This window comes from Protobothrops mucrosquamatus, unplaced genomic scaffold (genome assembly GCF_001527695.2).
Source record: "Protobothrops mucrosquamatus isolate PMUCROS unplaced genomic scaffold, P.Mucros_1.0 scaffold886, whole genome shotgun sequence".
NCBI lineage: Eukaryota > Metazoa > Chordata > Lepidosauria > Squamata > Viperidae > Protobothrops > Protobothrops mucrosquamatus.
The window spans coordinates 143,326-164,217 of NW_015387140.1; the positions used below are offsets into that span (position 1 = coordinate 143,326).

General features: G+C 38.8%; 1 protein-coding gene across 1 annotated transcript in view; it reads right to left on the reverse strand.

Moving 5' to 3' along the window:
* The window catches only part of CREB3L1 (cAMP responsive element binding protein 3 like 1), a 45,642-nt gene that overhangs the window by 13,479 nt on the left and 11,271 nt on the right, over positions 1-20,892 (reverse strand). Inside the window, exons 3-7 of the mRNA XM_015819287.1 lie at positions 18,464-18,542; positions 14,671-14,828; positions 13,791-13,940; positions 9,577-9,635; positions 4,425-4,493 (exon numbers count right to left, since the gene is read on the reverse strand). Coding sequence (XP_015674773.1) covers positions 4,425-4,493; positions 9,577-9,635; positions 13,791-13,940; positions 14,671-14,828; positions 18,464-18,542 — 515 coding nt within the window. The remainder of the gene's footprint in view (positions 1-4,424; positions 4,494-9,576; positions 9,636-13,790; positions 13,941-14,670; positions 14,829-18,463; positions 18,543-20,892) is intronic.

The window sequence follows — 20,892 nt, forward strand, 5'->3', positions numbered from 1 at the left end:
GCCCAACTGTAGATTCTGGATGGTCTCCAAGGGCAGCATCATGTAAGGTAAAAGTAAAGATAAAGATTTCCCCTGTCTGGTAGTCTGACTGGAGGGGGTGGTGGTCATCTCTGTTTCTTAGCCAAGGGAGCCAGCATTGTCTGAAGACATTTCTGTAGTCATGTGGCCAGTATGACTATACACCGAGGTGCCCGGACCGCTGTTACCTTGCCACCGAAGTGGTACCTGTTTATCTACTCACATTTGCATACTTTTGAACTGCTAGGTGGGTAGGAGTTGGGGCAAGCAACAGGAGCGCACCCCATTGCGTAGCGCCTAGGTCTTGAACCCAGGCTGACAAGCTCAGCATCACACGGGTCCCCCACATAGAATACATTACAATATCAAACTGGGAATGTCTACGCTTTGAGTGACAGAGAGCAGAGCTTACCAATCCAGAAACAGATACAACTGATGCAAAAAAAAAAAAAATAGAATTCTGCAAATATTCCCTTCGAAGTAGGAGTTGTGAATCTAGGAGGACTCCCAAATTGTATTATACTCCCAAATGAAACTATATCACAGTTACCTATTGTCAGTAGGAAATTGAGTAGATGTCTTTCTGTATTTTATAAGCTATTACTTGGTTTAGTTTTCACCTTTCATTGGTGGCTAAGCCAATTCTGAGGAATCTTGCTATTTCCCCCCATTTGTACATGAAGTAGATATTTGAGTTCCCTGCATGTCTCTTAGTCCAAGCAAATTCCTTGGGCTGAGATGTTTTTTATGTAGGACACTGTGCCTGTGCAAGCAAAGAGCAATTCTAGAGAAGATAAAGTACATAGATTTCTCCTTTCCAGCCATTATGATTTGTAAGATGGATTGGAAGGGCAAAAACAGTAACCAGTGAGAGACGCCCCCCCCACTGGATTAAGAAAGATGACAAATTTATAAGGGGTCTCTCTTGATTCAGACTCAACTCCTGGCAACTAGATGGTCCCAAGACTGTTCTTTTTGTGGCAACACAAGTTCTTTGCCATTACCTTCTTCTGAAATGGCTTTCAACTTCCAATATAGTCTATAGCAGTGATGGCGAACCTTTTAGAAACCGAGTGCCCAAACTGCAACCCAAAACCCACTTATGCATCGTTGGGTGCCGGGTGGGTGTGGGCAATTGGATGGGTTTGGCCCATTGGGTGGGTGTGGCCTATTGGGTGGGCGTGGCTGCGGTGGTAACGGCAGACTGGGCGGGACTAAAAAGTTCAATCAATCAATTCCAACTTTGCAAGATCTTTTTTTTCCGCGAGAAGTTGAAATTGACTGATTGAACCTTTTTTTTTTTTTACACACGGCGGCGGAGGCCTAAAGCGAAAAGGTTTTATAAAACCCAGCTGAAGACCTAGGACTGGGGCGACGGTCCGCGTGCCCACAGAGAGGGCTCTGAGTGCCGCCTCTGGCACCCGTGCCATAGCTTCGCCACCACTGATCTATAGTCCAGAGACCTTTGTGATCTCTCATCTAAGTACTAATCAGTTCTGATCTCATTTAGCTCTTTCAAACTTGCCAAGCTTGAGTAGATGCTGTCATCTGCAGTGGCTTATCTTATGCTAATATACATCTTCCCCCAAAACCTGTCAGCAATTGATTCCCCAAATGGGACTATGCCCTTTTCTTGGCTGTCTGTGCTATGCAACCAGAGAACAAGTTCTCAACCAACAGTCAGTTAACAAGGTCTGGGAAGGAATAGCACTTCCTCACAGGCCTCTAAATCTACAGGGATTTCTCTTTTTCCAGTGGACTCAGGATTCAACTAGTTGTCAACTCTCTCTACCGACAACCTTTCCAAACTACTATTAAAGCAGAAGTTCAGACCCTAATAAGTAAAATGAATAGTAAAGGAGGAGCCAGATGCAACAGGGGTGCCTTACCATATTTTAAACTAAGAAAAGGAACACTTCCCTCTACGTAAACCACACCCTCTCCTAATATGACAATAATGTCTGGAAACTAAAACCACCTAATAGCTGTGCTGGACTCTTCCAAGAAATGAGCTTTAGCAAGGGAATCAGGGCACATTGCCTTCCTGACATTTTTTCCTGTGTCCTTCAAATCTTGTTCTCTTTATCTGTTTTGTGCTCTTGGCTATAAATGGCTTTCCATAACTCTGGCTTATACCTATGCGTCATTGGCACACATCTCGCCAGTGAATCTAATCCTCGATACATTTCAAATCAACTAGCAGCCAGCTGAGTTGACCTACCATGCAGAAGAGTGAGGAGGCTGCATAAGATTGCAGGTGTTGTGTGCACGTGCATATGCAGCGTCTGACCACCAAACTATATTTCAATACTACTGGCAGAAGAGCATCCTCTGTATACCGAAGCCAGCTGGACAGTTTAAAGAGAGCAGAACAGTTCTGACTTTGGGTGCAATGCAGTGATGTGGGCTTTGTGCAATGGAAGGCAGTCTCCTGCCTCAGTACTGAAATATGGTTGAACTCCTAATTATTTTGTGAACCTAGACTTGAGGAAGGAGCAGATTTGTCCTTCAGTTATGTAGAAAAAGGGGTTGAGTCAGTCTGACAGAGACAAGTGCCTAAAGATGCACTTTCTACTTGGCCCATCACCAATAAGGGCCACTTACCACTTGCTGAGTACAGGAATGGTTGATGCCCTATATCTCCCACTCTCAGCCAATCATACATAAATCTCACCCCCGTGTTTCCCAGTTTCAGTTCAAAACTGCTATATTCCGACGTAAGCCATTTTGAGCCATTCAAAATAGATGGTTTCCCTCTCTTTTCCATTCCAGTAGCAGCCCCAGTTCAAGTTGGTGGCAGTGCCTGAGATACCTCTTCTGCCCCACTGGCTGGTTGCTGCCTGGGCAGCCATCTCATCTTAGGCTATCAGTCTGCTCTGATCTCTGCTGGTTGGCAGTAATTGAATTTTGATAATATTGTGGTTGCTTCACTGATTATTAAGTCAATGAGCTATCTTCCACATTAGACATTCCATTCAGGCCCTACATCTCCCAGTGAGTACTCTTTTAATCTCTGCCCAGGCTGGGTGAAGCATGTTCCCCTTACTTACCCGATCCCTGTCCAGTGCTCTCAGTACAGCAAAACTTTGCTTTGCTTCACTTCTCTCTCCTTTACTTTTTTTAAAAACTTGTTTAAATGGCAGCATAGAAACAGGACTTCCTTCCTTCTATGAAACTGGGGACTACCAGTTCTATCCTGGACCCGCAAGGGAAGGGAAGAACAACCGGTTGCCCCTTGCTTTGGTTTTTATAGTACCAGAGTTATGATGGCACCACAAAGGATTACTATTGATGTTGTTGTTTTAAAAAAGAGTCTGCTTTAGTATCAAGGGAGATAATGTGGGAAGAGAGATGAAGGCATCCATGGGTGCAATCATCTGGGTCTGGGAAAGCAAAGAGAAGGCACAGTAACTTGTGAGGAAGGAGAAACCACTAAAAGGAAAAGGCAGGTATTGTTAGACTGGTCCACACAGGTAGCCAGGTTTACCTTCCCTGCAAGGATGGTAAGACCGACAAATCAAGTCTTGCCATAATTCCAATTCCAGTTCAGGCTGGAATTTCTGTAGTTGCCCTGAGAAAAGGCTGGAGGTAGCACGTGTGAGAAACAGCTTCGGTTGCAGGATATAATTGCCCTTAGAGGAAACTGTCAGCTTAAGAATTGGTCTGGAAAGACATTTGTAGCAGAATTTCAGTACACTATTAGGGTTGGAATACACTCAGGAAATGTGCCTATTTTTCTCTCCCCCTGCTCCAATTTTTCAAAAAGCAAATAAACCACAAAAGTTCAGTCCTGGCTGTCTCAACACAAAAATTCCTAAAACTTACTAACCAAATGCAGCTGATTCATTGCTGGGAAAAAAAACCTAGAACAGAAGAAAACCAAAATCTGTTCCTGCAACGTAAACTAATATCTATCAAAAAGTAGATATGTAAAAAGAAATATATTGCAGATTTATTTGCTAGACAAATCAAAGAATGCATTCAATGGAATATCTTGTAGCAGGAGTGGGTAGTGAATCTTGTAATATTCAACTTGAAATATTTTTGGCCCTGCAAACTGTGTGGCATACATAAATGCAAATATGGGAGAGGTGATATGGAAATATGGATATACTTGGTAAAACTGCATATCAACATGCATGTACAAGGAGAAATTACATGTACATGTGTGAATATTTAAGGAAAGGAGGTAAAGACAATATGCAGATTTTAAGACTGCGGTAACAATTACTTTCAGAAAATCTGGATGCAAGCACTACTGGTGTGGATTTAAGATAATCTATATATATATCATGAAGAAAGGGGGGGGGCTAAGTGATCTTCCTTCTCCTTTCTTCTGCGTTCTCCCAACCCTTTTTCTCAACAGGACCTTTTGGTAAAGATAGGAACATTTGGGTTCTCCTCACCTGTTTGCATTTTCTAATGTCTCCACCTTTTTCCACAATTCATTATTCTCAGATGTATACGTTTCAACTCTGGAGAAGTAAAACAAAATCATGAATATGATGTACACCCACTCTACTCCAGATTCTAGTTCCTAAGGACTCAAACCAAATAGGATATTATTTGTGTGAAAGCAATTAAAGTGCACACATTTTGTTCTGTAAATAGAAACTTTGGGAAAGCCTGAGCAGGCTGGGGATTGTGGTGGGTGCGCATGGAGAGAATGGAGGATTTTAACCTGTTCTTTTCTCTGCCACAATTCTGACAAAACTGGCCTTTCTATTTACAATTCAAGGAAAGCCTCTATCAGACATGTGGTAACAGTTGTACATATCAGACTGTCTCAAAAGAGTCCGCAATAATTATTACATTTCACTTAGAAAACCCTGAAGAGAAAACATGCAATTTTTTTTAAAGAGGCAGTTTAAATAAAATTAATTCTAAATTACCAGTCTGCCTAGGCCCAGGCCCATTTTAGCCCCTGAAGAAATTACGCAGCACAACCGCTGACATGAATTCCTCTTGCAAATATGAAGGATTTTCTTCCAGGCCTTGCACATGGCCTGCTCATGGGAGGCCTTGTGGCTTACTTCTCAGCAAGACAACACCCACCATTTGCACCATTTGAAACTAAAACAGCAATTTTGGAGTGGCCATTTTGTTGGGAGTTCGGCAAACAGAGAAAAACCTGTACTTCCGTTCGACCCTCCCTCATAATCCCAAAGCTGTTCAGGCTTCCTTGGGACTGCTAACATTTCTATAAAGAATTTGTGCGGATTAATTTCAACTGTGTGGGTAATATGACATCCAATTTGATCTTAAGCATCTCTGTGATTGCTCCATGCCAGGAAACAGGCTCTATCTGATAAATGATTTGAAGCAGCTTAGCACTCTGACCAAAGACACAGAAATCAGGGATGAGTAAGACCTAGTCATAAATCCTGTGTTTGTTCTAAGGACTGATATGTTGCCTTACAATTAGGAAACATTCAGGATGGTTAAAAATTGTATTAAAGATGACAATAAATAAAACAGCCAAAGATAAATGTAATGACACAAAGTCATGATGTCCCACTCTACACTATATGTAGCAAGAAAAGCAAAATTACTATTATTGACTGCAGGGCATTTTTGGCGCCTTCAAAATTATTCACAATGTTTATTATATTTATCTTCATTATACATCAGAAAATAGACAATAATGATTAGTCAAAAGCCATTTAAGGAGTAAATAACACTCCTCCAAGAGAAGCACCCAATAGTAGAATAAAATCAATTCAAAGGCTCACAAATGAATTTAATTCATAGGGGGGAAAAAGACATTTAGCAGAAACTTTCACTGAGGTAGAAACAGACTTGAGTATAAATTGGTGTATTGGTGTATTCCCCCCCCCTTTCTTTGTTCCATGTTACTAAATGAAGAAAGGGGAAAAGATTAAACATAACACAATAAAGTAATGGCCATAGACTATATTAACCTCTAGCTCTGTGTTAATCAGGCTGCATTTGGAAGGCTGTGTCCAGTTCTGGCTTCCCCATTTTAAAATGGACCTTAGAATGCATTCAGAGAAAATCAGTTATGATGGTGAATAGGCTGAAAACCAAATTCTATGAACTACAGCTAGTAGATTTGCACAGGTTTAGCTTGGAAAAGAAAACATTAAAGCAAAATATAATCGCAGACCTCAAATATCTGAATATCTGTCATGCAAAAGATGGAACAGATTATTTCTTTCTCCAGGCCTGGAACAAGTGAACAGAAATTCCAAGGAGGCAAATTTCAGTTAAGCTTTAGAAGAAATTTACTGAAAGAGCTGTCTGGCAGCAGAAGTGGCTGGTCTGGGAGGTGGTGGACTCTTCTTTGCTGGAAGGAATCAAATGGAGTCTGAACAGCCATCTGTTGGGGATACAGCAATAGCATCTTGCACTGCTGACCTTGCATTGAGCAAGGAGTTGGATGACATGATGTTCAAGGTCTTTTCCAGCATTATGATTCCATGGATGTGAGCTGTAAACATCTTGGCTTCTTTTCCCCCTTTACTCAGCTATTTGTGCTGCTTGGGAAACTACATGCTAAATTCAAGGATTTTTGAAGAGGCCCAAGGAGAGTTCTTTATTCTCCATTTTCCTATTGATTCACTTGCATAATGCTACACAGTGAAATTACTGCTTTAAACTGTATTCTGAAATACACATCCCATTGCTTTATTATTTACTAGATGCCTTTAATAAATAAAGTTGTTAAATTTATTAGTTTATGAAACCGGTGTACATTGTATATAACAATGACAACAAAGCAAACATGTATCATCAGCAAAGAGGTAAAGGACAGAAAGGCTAGACATAATCTCAAGATGTTTATGTGACTAACCATAAATAAGTTCTGATTATTCCATGGCTGATGAGTTGCATAAATCATCATTATGCTTTGATAAAGCCTCTGAAATGTATGATACTGGGTAACATTTGGTGGCAGAATAGTTTCCAATCTTCAATGGAAGTAAAAAGAAAAATAGAGATGTACAAATGAATAAATATGCTTGTGGGAAAATAAAATTATTTGAAAATATTTATTTTAAATAAAATAAAATTTATGAGGAGATTCAAAAAGGGTTTGAGCTTGAGATTTCTCAGACTGGGAATTATAACAAGAGTGAATATTTTCTAATACGTTGCAGTAATCTTTTCATATTTTAACCTACAGCTTATTATTGCTTATTAAATTAAGAATTATAGAAACATAAGACTGAAGGAACCTCAGAAGTCTTCTAGTCCAACCCCATGCTTAAGGCAGGAGCCTTATATTAGCCCAATCAAATGGTTGTCCAGTCTACTGTTGAAAACCTCCAGTGATGGAGCACCCACAATCCCAGGAAGCAAGCTATTCCATCGCTCAATTGTTCTTACTGAAGTAAATTTCTCCTACCTTTGGGTCGTATCTCTCTTTGACAAGCTTTCACCCATTACTTCTTGTCCTGCTTTCTGATGCCTTAGGGAATAAGTCAATCCTTTTTTCTTTTTTTTTTGGTAACAGTCCATCAAGTACTTGGAGACAGTTATCATGACCCCCGGATTCTTCTCTTTGATAGGTTAGATATACCTAGCTCCCTCAACCATTCATCATAAAATTTAGCCTCCAGACCCTTTATCATCTTTGCTGCTCTTCTCTAAATACTTTGCAAGGCCTCAACATTTGTTTTGTATAATGGTGATCAGAACTGGACACAGTATTCCAAGTGTGGTCTCACCAGTGTGGTGTAAAAGTGGCACCATCACTTCTTGTTGTCTTGACGCTATCCCTCTGTTGATGCAGTCTAGGAATGCATTGCCTTTTTTGGCAGCTGCAGCACAATGCTGACTCATACTTAAGCAGTGGTCCACTAGGACACCTGGATGCCTCTCAAAGTTACTACTGTTGAGCAGCTTACTAATAGAATATTTTGGAAATCAATAAAGGGAGAGATGTCCTGAAGAACTTTGCATTACAAGCTTGATTTGGAGGAGAAAATGAATACAAGAAATTAATTAATGGGGAATAATATGGAGATGAAAGAAGACTGGCTACAGACATTTGTTCTGAGTCAATCCAATGTCTTTTGATGCAATCCCCTTTCTGAATACACAAGACTGATTGCAGCCCTTCATTCAAATAAATTTGTGTATTTTAGACAAACTAAATCCTAGCAACATTTATTTAGTTGAACCTTAATGGTCCTTAATCTGAAGTCTTTATATGTTTTTAAAGCATCCAGGTAAATGTGATACGGGATCTACGATCAAGATCTCCTATAGTTTTTGTGCTTTTGTTTATGGAATTCTTTGAAACAGGAGAAGTGCTAACAGCTTGGAGGGGAGGAATTTCAGTGGAAAAAAATGACATTCAAGAAATGGCAGGCCAATCCCAAGCAATGCTTCATTATTTTTTAAAAATACCATGTGAGCTTTATTTGTTTGTTAGATTTTTATCCTACCTTTATTTCTGGTCAAGTAAAGGTGCTGTACACACCTAATGCCCTGGCCTGCTTTTTTCTTCCCAACAATCCTGTGAAGTGAGTTGGGCTAAGAGAGAGTGGCCTCAAATCAACCAGCCAAGTCCTCTAGGAGGCCTATAACTACCGTAATGGTCTCCTGGTTTCTAGTCCAGTACCTTAGCTACCACACCAAACTGGCTCTCTAATTAGGCTTTCTAATTAGTCTCCCTTTTATTTTTATTCAGAAAGATTGATCACTCATCACACATTTACTTTGGCTCAAAAAACTCTAATCTGTTTTTAGAAAGTTGTTTCTAATATATAATTTTAATCTTTTTGGCTCAAGTTTAAACCTATTACTTTTTACATCCGAACCAAAAAAACCCCCCATATCCTTTATTTTTCTTAAGGCAAACTTTACGTGGAGCATTAGGCACCACAGCATATAATTTTGTCCCTGACTGCCAAACTGCCCTTTTAGTACACAGCTGGCTGCTATAGGTCATATAGCAATAGCACTTAGACTTATATACCATTTCATAGTGCTTTACAGCCCTCTCTAAGTGGTTTACAGAGTCAGCATATTGCCCTCAATAATCTGGGTCCTCATTTTACCCACCTTGGAAGGATGGAAGGCTGAGTCAACCTTGAGCCATTTAGAATCAAATTCCTGGAGTGAGCAGTGAGTTAGCCTGCAGTACTGCATTCTAACCACTGCACCACCACGGCTCATATAGTCTTTAAACATATTAGAGAAAATGTCTAGAAGACAAAGGCAAAAGGAAATGACAGGAAAAAAACACTAACAGGTCTTAAGGTTGCAAGATCCAATCTGAGTTGGTCACCGGGACCAGAGGCCAGCACAAGCCTGAAATCTCAGATCCTAGTGACCAACTCCGATTGGATCCTGCAACATTATCCAGGGACACATATATTTGTCTTCATTCACAGTCTTATGATTGCTACAGATGCAATAATGCAAGAAGAGGCAATTCTATTGGGCAGTAACTGAACCAAAACAAAGGCTTGTTTGTCTATTAGATAATTATCATACTAGAAATCCCAATCAAGTTCAAGAGAAACTACTGACATCACAAGCCTAGCATCAACTTCCTGGGGTCACCCAGAGAAAAGAATGGCTTACTTTTTCTCCAAGCACTCTACATATTCTTTCTTCTTTCTGCGACTCTCCTGTGCAGAAATCTAGAATGAAAAATAAAAATATTAGCTGCACTCACAAGAATAATTGCATATTATGTAAATATAGCAACCTATGGTCAAATTTCAGGCAACACAGGAAACTGTGAGAAGGATTACCCACAACTACACAGGAGTCCCCCTTTGAATCAGGACTGCTGAACCTTCCTCTTGTGATTTATGTTGCTGGACAAAAGAGTTGCTTGATGAATATTGGTATGGTTGACAGATTGTGGTTTTAGACCAGGAAATGGCATGAGTTCTTTCCCATCATTAAAGTTCCAATTTAATTTGGGGGAGGGGGGTATTCTAAATTAAGAAACAGGACATCTGTTTGTGGAAACTGTCTCTGAGGAAGGCTTTTTTAAAGAAGCTGCCAAGATAAGTTGCTTGTGATTTAAAGAGATGTCATCAGGTGCAATGTACACCCCACAGATGCTGCAAATCATCTTCTCCCTGTGCAGCAATCCAGATTGCTGCACAGATTTAGAATATAGACTGAAATGTTATGACTATGGTCAGGGCTGGCTCAGGATGTGTTGCCTGAGGCAAAACACAAAATTGTGTCCTCCCCAATACCACATACAGAAGCCAATCCAAATGATGGTTGAGTATTATTTCAGATTGGTAATAGTCCAACATGCTCCACCATATCTGAGAATAACAATAACAATTTGGGGTTATATAGCAGATTGCAATTCACCTGGCTCAGGCTTTGGCTTCTCCTGTTTGAGGCAAGTCCTGACTTTGTCTAATGGCAGGGCCAAGTCTGTCCATGAAGCAGCAACAGACCCTTATACTCTTCTGTTGATCACCCATAAATTGTCCCAATTGGCAGACAGTCTATTATATATGTTGTATGCATAAACGTCTATGTTCAATCCCATTGTTAATTTAGCCTTTTTTGAAATACATTTAAAGATCTTGGAGATGTGCATTCAATCAGTACAAAGTGAGCTAGATGGACTAACAAAATTATAGAACTGTAGAGTTGGAGGGGATTATAAGGATCATCTAGTCCAACCCTCTGCAGAGTTCAGGAGAATCAATTAGGTAATCCATGAAGTTGTTTGTCTGTTCTTAAATACCTCCAGATATGGACCACCCACAAATTTCTTAGGTAGTCTTCTGTGTACAGAATTTATTGTCAGGAAAATTTTCCTTATATTTAAATGAAATCTTGTTAGCTAGCTGCAGCTTGTATCTGTTATAGCTACATACAGGATTATTTTCTGTACAGAAGTGGTATGCCTCGCCATAGCATTTTTGCTGCTGCATTCTTGTACTGGTGACCATTAGCCTCTGGTTAAGTAATTTTAAGTCTGAACTCACATGACTCTTCTTATACTGTATGTGTATGGTCGAGCTGAGCATATGTTTTCATTTTACATTTATGCTTTTATATTATATGCAAAAATAAAAGTTCCTGGCATCTCTATTTTAAAAATTCTTTGAAATAGCGGTACTGAGGGAGAACTGGAAAGTAATTGCCAAACTGAATAGACAATAGTGTGACAGAGAGACCAATAGTTTGCTCAGTATATGCATATGTTATAGATTAAGTTGGATTGTCTACTCACATTAAATTTCTCCATATTTGAATCATCTTCCTAATGCATTATTCTATGAAACGATTGACTCTTTACTCCTAAACATTTGCTCTCAAGCTACATTGCCCAATCCAATATATAGATTTCTCATAATCTCTACACAGATCTATCTTGGGTGACGTAAGTTGTAGTCAGCTCTAAGATATCTAACTAATACTGTGCAATATTTTGCCTGAGAGACATCTCAAAAATTCCCACAATATTAGTATAGCACATTGTCTTCTGAGGTTGTGCCAGAACTTTATTTTAAATACATATTTATGAATCAAGTCTACGTTATATTCAGAATGCAAATCAGCCTGCAGACAAACGACTGTAGCTTAACTTCTTGGTGGATCAGAATTGCTAAAAGAAGCTGAATCATTCTTTCCAGATGGACTGTACCTTATCTTGGAGACTATGTTTGATTCATAGAAAGTGACTAACACATACTGTTAGTTCATGAAAACTCACATTTAGGAAGGAATCTACAATTATGCATATGTGAATCAGTAAAAATCCTATCCAGTTTATTGTCTGAGTTACTGACCACAATTGCAGTTTAATAAAGGTTTTTTTGCAATCTTTCAGATTTTCCAGACATCCTTTCCCAAAGTTAAATATTACTAATAATGGTTCAAGAGTTGGGAAACTGAAATATTATTCTAGATGAAGACAATGGAAAACTACCTCCATACTGTTGATAAGACTGTTGGTAAGAAAATTAAATGTATGGGTCCAGATATTTGCCTGGAGTATATTTACCTTTTTATTTCATTAGTACACTATTTTCAGCAAAGCATTTTCTTTTCAAAAGTGTATTTTGAAAAGATTTCAAAATACACTTTTGCAGATTTCAGAAAAAAGTTAAATGTTAACTAGATTTTTAAAATATTTGTAATAGTTCATGCTGCTATGGAACATTCAACTTTGCAGATTCATTCTTATTCAGAATCAGTATTGTAGACATTTGCTTCTAAATTCACTTGAGTAAAAAATATTTTTTGGGCAACCAGCTGGAACTAAGTTTAAATGTTGTACATTATGAATGCAAAACAAAACAGTAATATGAGGTAAATATTTCTTGATATAGTGGTATATTTATACTCTCTCCAAGTTCATATAATATATGAGCATAAGAAAGGGGAAGAGGAAAGGGGGATATGAAAATAAAATTGTCTCGTTTCCAAAGCACATGGCAGTTCCTAGCAGATCTTTATTGATTTCAGAACCTAAGTAGGGTTACCCTAAAATAATATTTAGATGCAGAACTCTCTGAGAATTCAGAACAATACAAAATTCCAAAAGCAAACAGTGGCAAACCTTTTCTGTAATATTGCTATGAAAAGTGCATGAACACAGCCATAAGGAGTTGAGCTGGATTTGAAAGTGTCTTTAGCGTTTTAGAACATTAGGGCACATAGGTGTTCAAATGTCATCAAACTGGTTATCTATGCCTTTTTCCCCAGTGTAACTCAGGAAATTCTATGAATATGTATATAAAATACATGAATACACATCTGTCTGCAATTTCTTAAAGCAGCAATTCCAAGGAATATCTGGTTGTCCTCCAGAGGTATACTGAAATCCCACATAAAGGTGCATTTGAGTTAAGAAGTTGCAGTTAATACCTGCTTGCTTCACTTAATGATCATGGTGATTCGCTTAACAACCACAGCAAAAAATGTCATAAGATCAGGTACACTTCACTTAACAATTGCATCACTTAGTGACGGAATTTCTAGTCCCAATTATGGTCATAAGACGATGGCTATCTGTATTGCTTTTGAACCCAGTTCCGTGCAGCCATGTGGGTTTATACATGTAAGCAATGTTGCAGTGATGGCAGATGACTTGGGGAAGTTGTGAATAAATCTTGTGGAGTAGCAATACATAAATAGAGTTGGATGGGAAAAGAGGAATGATGAGTGAGAGAAGGTCATTTTTTTTCAGGGTACAAGTGTAGTTCTTTGATTGTAATAAATACTTTCTATTTATGTAACTATCTAGGAGTTCCTATCCATCTGAGGCTTTTCTCCTTAACTTTTTGTCTATTTAAAATAAAGGTACTTACACAAGGCAAGGAGAAGTAAGTTTATGGATATGAAGAAGCCTTATCTTGATATGTATACACTTACTTTATAGTAATGTTAAGATTTTTCACTACTAAGTCCCTGTTAGTTACTTTATTGTTTCTCCAGTCTCTATTTATTTTAGCTTCCCCTATGTTGAATTTTAGATTACAATCTCCTCAGGGATATATTTTCTGCAAGCAGTTTGCCCACTGATGACATGGAACAGAGAAATAGATAGGCAAGTGAGTAAACCGGCAGGCCAGTAGTTAGATGATCAAAAGTCAATTTATGTTGGAATTCCAAAAATTACTCCTTCATATTCTTGATTCCTTCCTAAATTAATAAGGTGGCTTTGAAAAGGCCAATCATTGCATGATTAAATATTACTGGGTGAACAGAAATCAAAGAAATCCCTGCATGTATATTTACATATATACTTCACCCCTGCCTCTCTTAGCACTGCTCTTTACTAGTCTTGTATAGTTGGAATAACAGACCTTGTTCTTGATCTTTCGCCTTACTCTCTTCAGTGCTTTCTCTTCTGCTTTAGTCAAAGGAAGCTTGGTTGGGATGGGGTAGCCCTCAGCAATCAGGGTGCGCTTTTCCTCCTCAGTTAGGAGCAGGGGCCCTGAAGTCCCTTGTAGTTTCTGGGAACAAAAGCAAGAGCAAACCAATTTCCCAAAATATACATTATAATCTTACCCCAATTTTTCTGTGCAAAGCAATGCATTGTCCTGCACTGTCAACACGAGCACAAGGGCTCACGTTCATGAGCACAAGCACTGTAAACATGAGCACGAGGGCTATCAAGGGATGAGAAAACAAGGACAGGGGGAAGGTAATTCTTGCACATTCAAATATAACAGTATTTAATCAATCTCCAAAAGAATATAGCATTAACATCACAACATTTTAAGCAACGTGGTAGTTTTCAAGGAGAGATCGGACGGGTCTCCTGGACCAGAACATCCTTCAGCGTGGACCCTATAATCCTGTAGCTCAATGAATCCTGACTTTGAAGGTTTCCTCAACTAATCTTGTTTGCATGTTAGGGTTTTTAGACTATTCCAGAACTATGGATAAATTACAGAATTTGGAATCAGTATTGATTCTGTGAAGCCAATGTGTAGTGTCAGCCTAGAAAAAAACAACAACAAAGCATAACAGGCAATTTGGAAAGCAGCAGTTGAGGTGACAGGAAAACCATACTTTGAATGCAGAGCAGAAAAATGCATCCAGAAGCTGTATTTGTACTCGGTGAGGGTGAATATAGAGCAACAGTTTCAAATCCTGCCCTCCTAAAATGATTGCTGGGTAATACAGATGATGGGGCAACCTGGCATGGCAGTTAAACCTAACGCTTTTCTCTTTGCTTACATGTGGTGCAGTGAGGAGAGGAGAAGAAGAGATTGCTGTAGAAGACCGAGCAGTAGGGCGGGCTGGGCTGGAGGGAGGCAGGGACCTTGGGCTCTGAGATCCATCACTGTCACTGCCATGGCTGCTGGGAGGTGTTGGTGGCATCTGCACCAAGTCATCTAAGTCAGAAAAATACAGAAAACGGGTTAGCAACAGACAGAAGTTGGTCATGGGTAACAGCAGAAAAAAGTTATTTGGTGAAAGAAGGCTACACATCTAACCAGTTCCAACTAGTTTGAACAGCAATCTGGACCTTCATTTGTGAGAAGCAGTAATCTTTTTGGGAAATGACAAAAAACAAAACAGGAGATCCACCTTCTCTTCATCATATGTTAACATCTCATCATCGTTACTTACCAATGGGCTTTGTTTTCTTGTTTTGATTTTATGTAAAAAAAAAAAAAAGGCCTACTTCAACTGCCTAACTAATACTCCAGGATAAGTGGAAACTTTGAGAGAGGTGGGCAGCACGGAAAGGTGAAAAATAAATAAATAAATAAAAATAAAAACTTGCCTCCAGGTTTAAGATATATCCAGATCTTGGAACTAAATATGCTCGTGGACAGGGTCTAAGGGACTTTTGGGGCTGTTCATTGGCAGTACTTGGGCATCCCTAGGGAAGGGCTAAAAGAAATCAATTTGGCAGGCAGAAACGTGCATTTGACATCCTACCCCTTTTGAACAGTTATGTGTGTCATATATGCACAAAAAGAGGGCAGGGCTTCAATTACATGGTTACATCCACCATCTTCTTCTTCTTCTTTTTTTTGATTCTCAGCCCCACAGATGTTACAGCTTTCCCAAGTGCTTTCTTCTTTGATTTCCTTTACTGAGCTTTGATTATGGCTAAGATAAAATCAGTGAAATGAAGCTGATTTCCTTGTTTCTTCCTCTATCTTCTAAAAGAGGAAATTGTCCCAGAGGCACATCAGGAATTAGAGAGTTTGAAGCTTAAGTGGACTTTACCTCACAATGGATAACAACGCCAATGGAGCTATCAATTGCCTTTAATTCTTGCATTCATGAGATATCTACAGGTTCTTTCAGGAAACCCTGTTCTAGGTCCAGCAGCATGTGATAGATATTGATGGCAAACTTGTATGTCTGTCTCCCTGCCCTGCTTCTTTTCTATCATCTACATCTCCACGTGGTCTCCACAGAGCTACCTCATGCACTTTCTTGAATTTATGCACAGGTGTATAGCCAAAACATTTCTACTGTTACATCTATTCCGTTCTGAATAAGTTATATCCTTCAGTTGCTAGATTCCAGTCATGGGAGTTGTCTCACAAGTCTTTTGGAACAAGTTCTCTATGTCATTTGCCAGAACGTGGATTTGTTAACTGCTGGTTCTCCCACGGATCCTCTAAATTTCCTGCTGGTAGAAGATGGTGCTCTTGCTAATGCTTACATTATTATTATTATTATTTTTTAAAAGCCTGTTCTGTTGGGATACATTGTGAGCCAAACATTTGAGCGAGCCTAATATTTTCTGTAAATTATTGTTTGCTTATTTGAATATGAATTTCCAGTACTTGGGAAGGACATTACATTTTTAAAGTAAATAAATAAATGTGTTCATTTGGCTAAACAGGTCCCTCTGTGCAGTGTTAGTGACTGCCAAGCAGAATTCTTGATATTGTTATCTTTCTGGAAATAAAGCTAAGATCTTTTTACCAGGCACATTAAAAACTGGCAGCGTTCATTATTATCCTTCCAATGACATGCAGCCAATATCTAATCCAAAAAAGCCAGAGAAATGTGGGCTGGGTTTCAAGTAAGACTACTGAAACTGGGCAAGCTTTTACTGACTTCATTTAAATCTCTGTCTTAAAACTTAACAAAGCGACTATGGTTTTTGTAAGGTGCTCAGTTATTGTAGTGATGGGAAGAATGTCATTTAAGGAAAGACATTTCAACGTCTAATTACCACAGATTTCCCCAGCCCTTTGCCTTCTAAAGAGATAATTGTCTTCTGGCGGACTCAAGAAAAACCCTAACCTTTAAAAATTACAGGAAATGTTGACTTATTAAAAATAATAACAACAATCTACTAATTTTCACACCAGAAAGGCTGGCAATTTGGGGTTTTGAGCTATCTTTCCATACCATACAAAGCATATACAAAAGGAGGAGCAGGTCAAAGAACACAAGAAAGACCCAGAAGAAGATGGAGAGGCACCATGAAAGACACACTACAACAACATCAATTAAAAATAGTTAAGGCTGCCATAAGAGCAAAAGCCAGAACTTTGTGTCCCTCAACACCCAAAGCAGTAAAAGAGGAGAAGAAGAAAGAAGAAATAATAATAATAATAATAATAATAATAATAATAATAATAATAATACTTTAATTTATACCCCGCCCTTCTCCCGAGGGAGAAGGAAGAAGGAGAAGATGGGGAGGAAAGAGGAGGAGGAGGAGGAGGAGGAGGAGGAGGAAGAAGAGGAAGAGGAGGAGCCAGTTTTCCAACATGGCTGATCCTGAAGGTTTGCACTTCACAGACTTAGGCCAGACATAACATTGCTGAAATGAAAGAATATGATTTAAAGTTTGCACTTTAAAATTATATCCAGAAAATGGAAATTGCCCCAATCAAATTGCTATGAAAGTCAACTCTCTTAAGAATTGTTCTTGCATTCTCTCAAATAACTATGTAAAATGACAGGGCAGATACATGCTCCTATTCAAATGACAAATTCTAATTTAATTACAATAATGACTAATAGATAAGTTCGTAAATTTTGATAGATGCTGTTGTATTGATCTGCGTTTTATTTTCTAGAAATGCTGGCAAATATTAGATAAAAGAAGATTAGAAGTAAATCTAATATTTCCACTGCTGATACGCCACATACTCACAATGCCCATCACACCCTAGTAGTAGCCTATTTCGAAGAGATAGATGTAGGTGCTGGTTGCTACCTATGAAGCCCTACGTGGCTTAGGGACTGGTTATTTAAGGGTCTGCCTTTCTCCCATAGTAATTTGCCCAGCCAGTTTGATTCTGCAGGGTTGATGCACTGTGGGTTCCTTTGATCAAATAGAGTCATCTATTGGGACCCCAGAAATTCTCCTCGGTAGTGGTTCCTGCCTTCTGGAATTAGGTTTCCCCTGAAATGGCCCCCACTTTCCTCTTGTTCAGAAGAGCCATGAAAATCTGATTCTTCACTCAGGCTTTTGACAAGGAGAGGGAGACTTCATATTATATATTCTGGTCTGTCACGCCATATTTTATCATTGATCTATTGATCAAATTGACCAATTTCATGAAAATCAATCTTTGATTAAAATAATACATTAAATTTGCATGCTGCCCAACTCTCTCCCAAAGATTGATTTAATCTTTGATTGATTTTATTGTAATTTTATGTTGTTTGATTGTTGCAAGTCACCCAGAGTTGTTGAGAGTTAGGCAACATGAAAATTTATCAATTATTTTTATGGTTGGTAGTACAGTCAGCCAAATGTTTAAATTGGATTTGGCATTTTTATCCACTATGGTATTGCATAGTCAGCCAGAAGTTTAGATTGAATTTGGCATTTTTTCCCACCAATCCAGTCCTTCCCAAAGACCTGGGATAAGTTTGTTTGATGGTATTAAAGGTATTATAGCAGAATGTGCTTATATCATCATCATTATTATTTTGTCTGAAAGTTTACCCCAATAGCATAAAGGCAAGACGGTTTATAAAAATAATAATATGAGATTGGAGAGCACTGAAAGCTCATTGAGTTATCCAATTTTCTCACCGGTTGGCACATTTAAAAATTGGTTCACTTCTCTAGGTTCAGCTTTGATTACAGGTTGGGTAGTCATTTCTATTGGTGCCTGTAAAACAAATGAGAAAAGTATTGGGTTAGTGATTTTTTTGAATATCTGTCTTGGAAGAATCATAAATTTCCCTATGAGATCACATCATTTGCAAGGACTCTAAGCATTGTCGCATGAGGGAGATGGGCAGTGAAATATAAATTCAAACAAACAAACAAACAAACAAAATTGTGCTGTATCTTGTCATTTGCTTCTGGGGTCAGGCTACACACATCTCTCACGTCTCTTATTCTGAGACAATAGGGCTCCATACAAGGGTGGTAAGACCATCATCCTTCTAGAGATCACCTACACACTATTTTTACTATTCATCTGTATATTATGGTATGTGGTATGGTAATAATCTGCTCCTTGCACCAATTTTGAGCCTCCTGGTAAAGAAAAGTGAACATCATGCAGAATTGATGTTCTGCATGATGACAGAGTGCATTGCACAGATAGTGTTCCATGACTGACAGTCATTTTCCTATTACCTCCTTCCTGTCTCTAAAATGTCCACTTATTCAGATTTTGATCTATTGTAGGATTGCGTAGAATGCTTTTGCACAAACTTTGGCGATACAGAATACCCTCTACTCTTTACTGGATTTTCTGCAGGGCTATTTAACAGCTGTTTCTGATCAAAGGAGATGAAGAATTAACATGAAGAGTCATTAATTCCCAGCTACACCAATGTGATCTTCTCTTTCCAGCCTTCTTTTCCCACCAAATGCCAGAGATTTTTTTTTTCTCATTAAACAGATATATTTCATGCTGTCTCAGACTGTAAACATAGCCTGGCAAAGGAAGTTAATACGGTTTTCAAACACACACCACATAGATCTACATTTGGAAATCCAGGGAGTTCAAAGTTAAAGCAACAGAGGAAGTTTTGTGTACAAGTTTGATTTGAATGGTATCCTTGTTTTTCCCCTCCTACTTTTATCCACAGTAAGTGAAAGGAAGATAACCCACAACTGAGTACAAATGAAGGGAGTTCTCTTACTTCACAGGGGAAAAAATAAGGCTGTAAAATATATATGAGAAACTGATTCTAACTCTCACCTTTCAAAGGGCAGAATAAATGATTTTATTGAATTGACACATAGTTCATTTTCTGAAACCTGTAGGCCCACATCTGATCAGACAAACCCTTTGGAATTAACTCATTGGCAGCAAAACACAGTGGGAGGAAGTTACTACCATATCTTTCAGGAGATCCCTTGAAACACCACACTCTAATTTACACAAGTTTAAATTGAAGTTACAATGAAGCATGTTGTATGATTGGGAAGCAAGTAACAAGGAAGGGTATTTGGTGCTCCAGGTCAGAAGTTCTCAGATGCCCCTTGTTGACATTTCACACACGTTTATTGTTCCATTGGTCTTCTCAATAGGGATGGTTAATAGAAGGGGGGGGGTTGTTGTAAGCCCCCATTGTAAGCCACATAGAGTAATCTAGAACCACGAGAGGGGTGGCAAATAAATAAATAAATAAATAAATAAATAAATAAATGTTTGTTGTACCATGGCTACTGAAAGTACTCAGTATGTCTCTGACTATGATTCTGAAACTGATAGAAGAGGCAAAAGCAACAAAAGAAGCGGAAAAACTGGGAAAGAATGGTTGAAAAGACATCACGGGTTGAATCTGGCCCAGGGCCTCTGATTTCTCATTTTGCAATATATACAGCCTCTTTCCCAAAATTGGTATTTTCCAGATATCCTGGACTAAAAGTTTCTAACTTTAGATTGCTATTCTAGGAGCTATAAAGGATTTTGCATTGACAAGACTGCTGGGCTGTACAGTCTATACAGTAAGCTGATGTACCTTAACAGTCCAACAGATGAAACGGCTTATAGGGAGATGATATAAGAAGGCCGATCCAATGTGTCTAAAATAAAATTTGATTTGTTTAAATTTTGACATCTCCATTTCAGCTTCTTGAATACTATCCTGGAATTATGCTCTTTGACAAGCATATTTGAAATATCAAGGAGTTGCTTCCTGAGGGGGAATGGCAGCCTGACGTTCTCTGAAATGCAGAGAGCTGCTGCAGCTTTTGAAAACTGGATGGGAGATTTTTTGGTTGGCTTTTATCTCCCTGGATCAAAAGGAGATCAGCAGATTAACCGCCTATGTTCCAGACTGTTCTGGACGGCAGGGCCTTCTGATTAAACTGCAAATTTGGGTAGGTTTTTTGCAGCTAGATCCAGGAGCTGTGTTCTCAAGAGCTCTGGACATTCATCTACACCAAGGGTCTGCAACCCTGACAATTTTAAGACTTGTGAACTTCAGCTCCCAGAATTCCTCAACCAACTGAGGAATTCTGGGAGCTGAAATCCACAAGTCTTAAAGTTGTCAAGG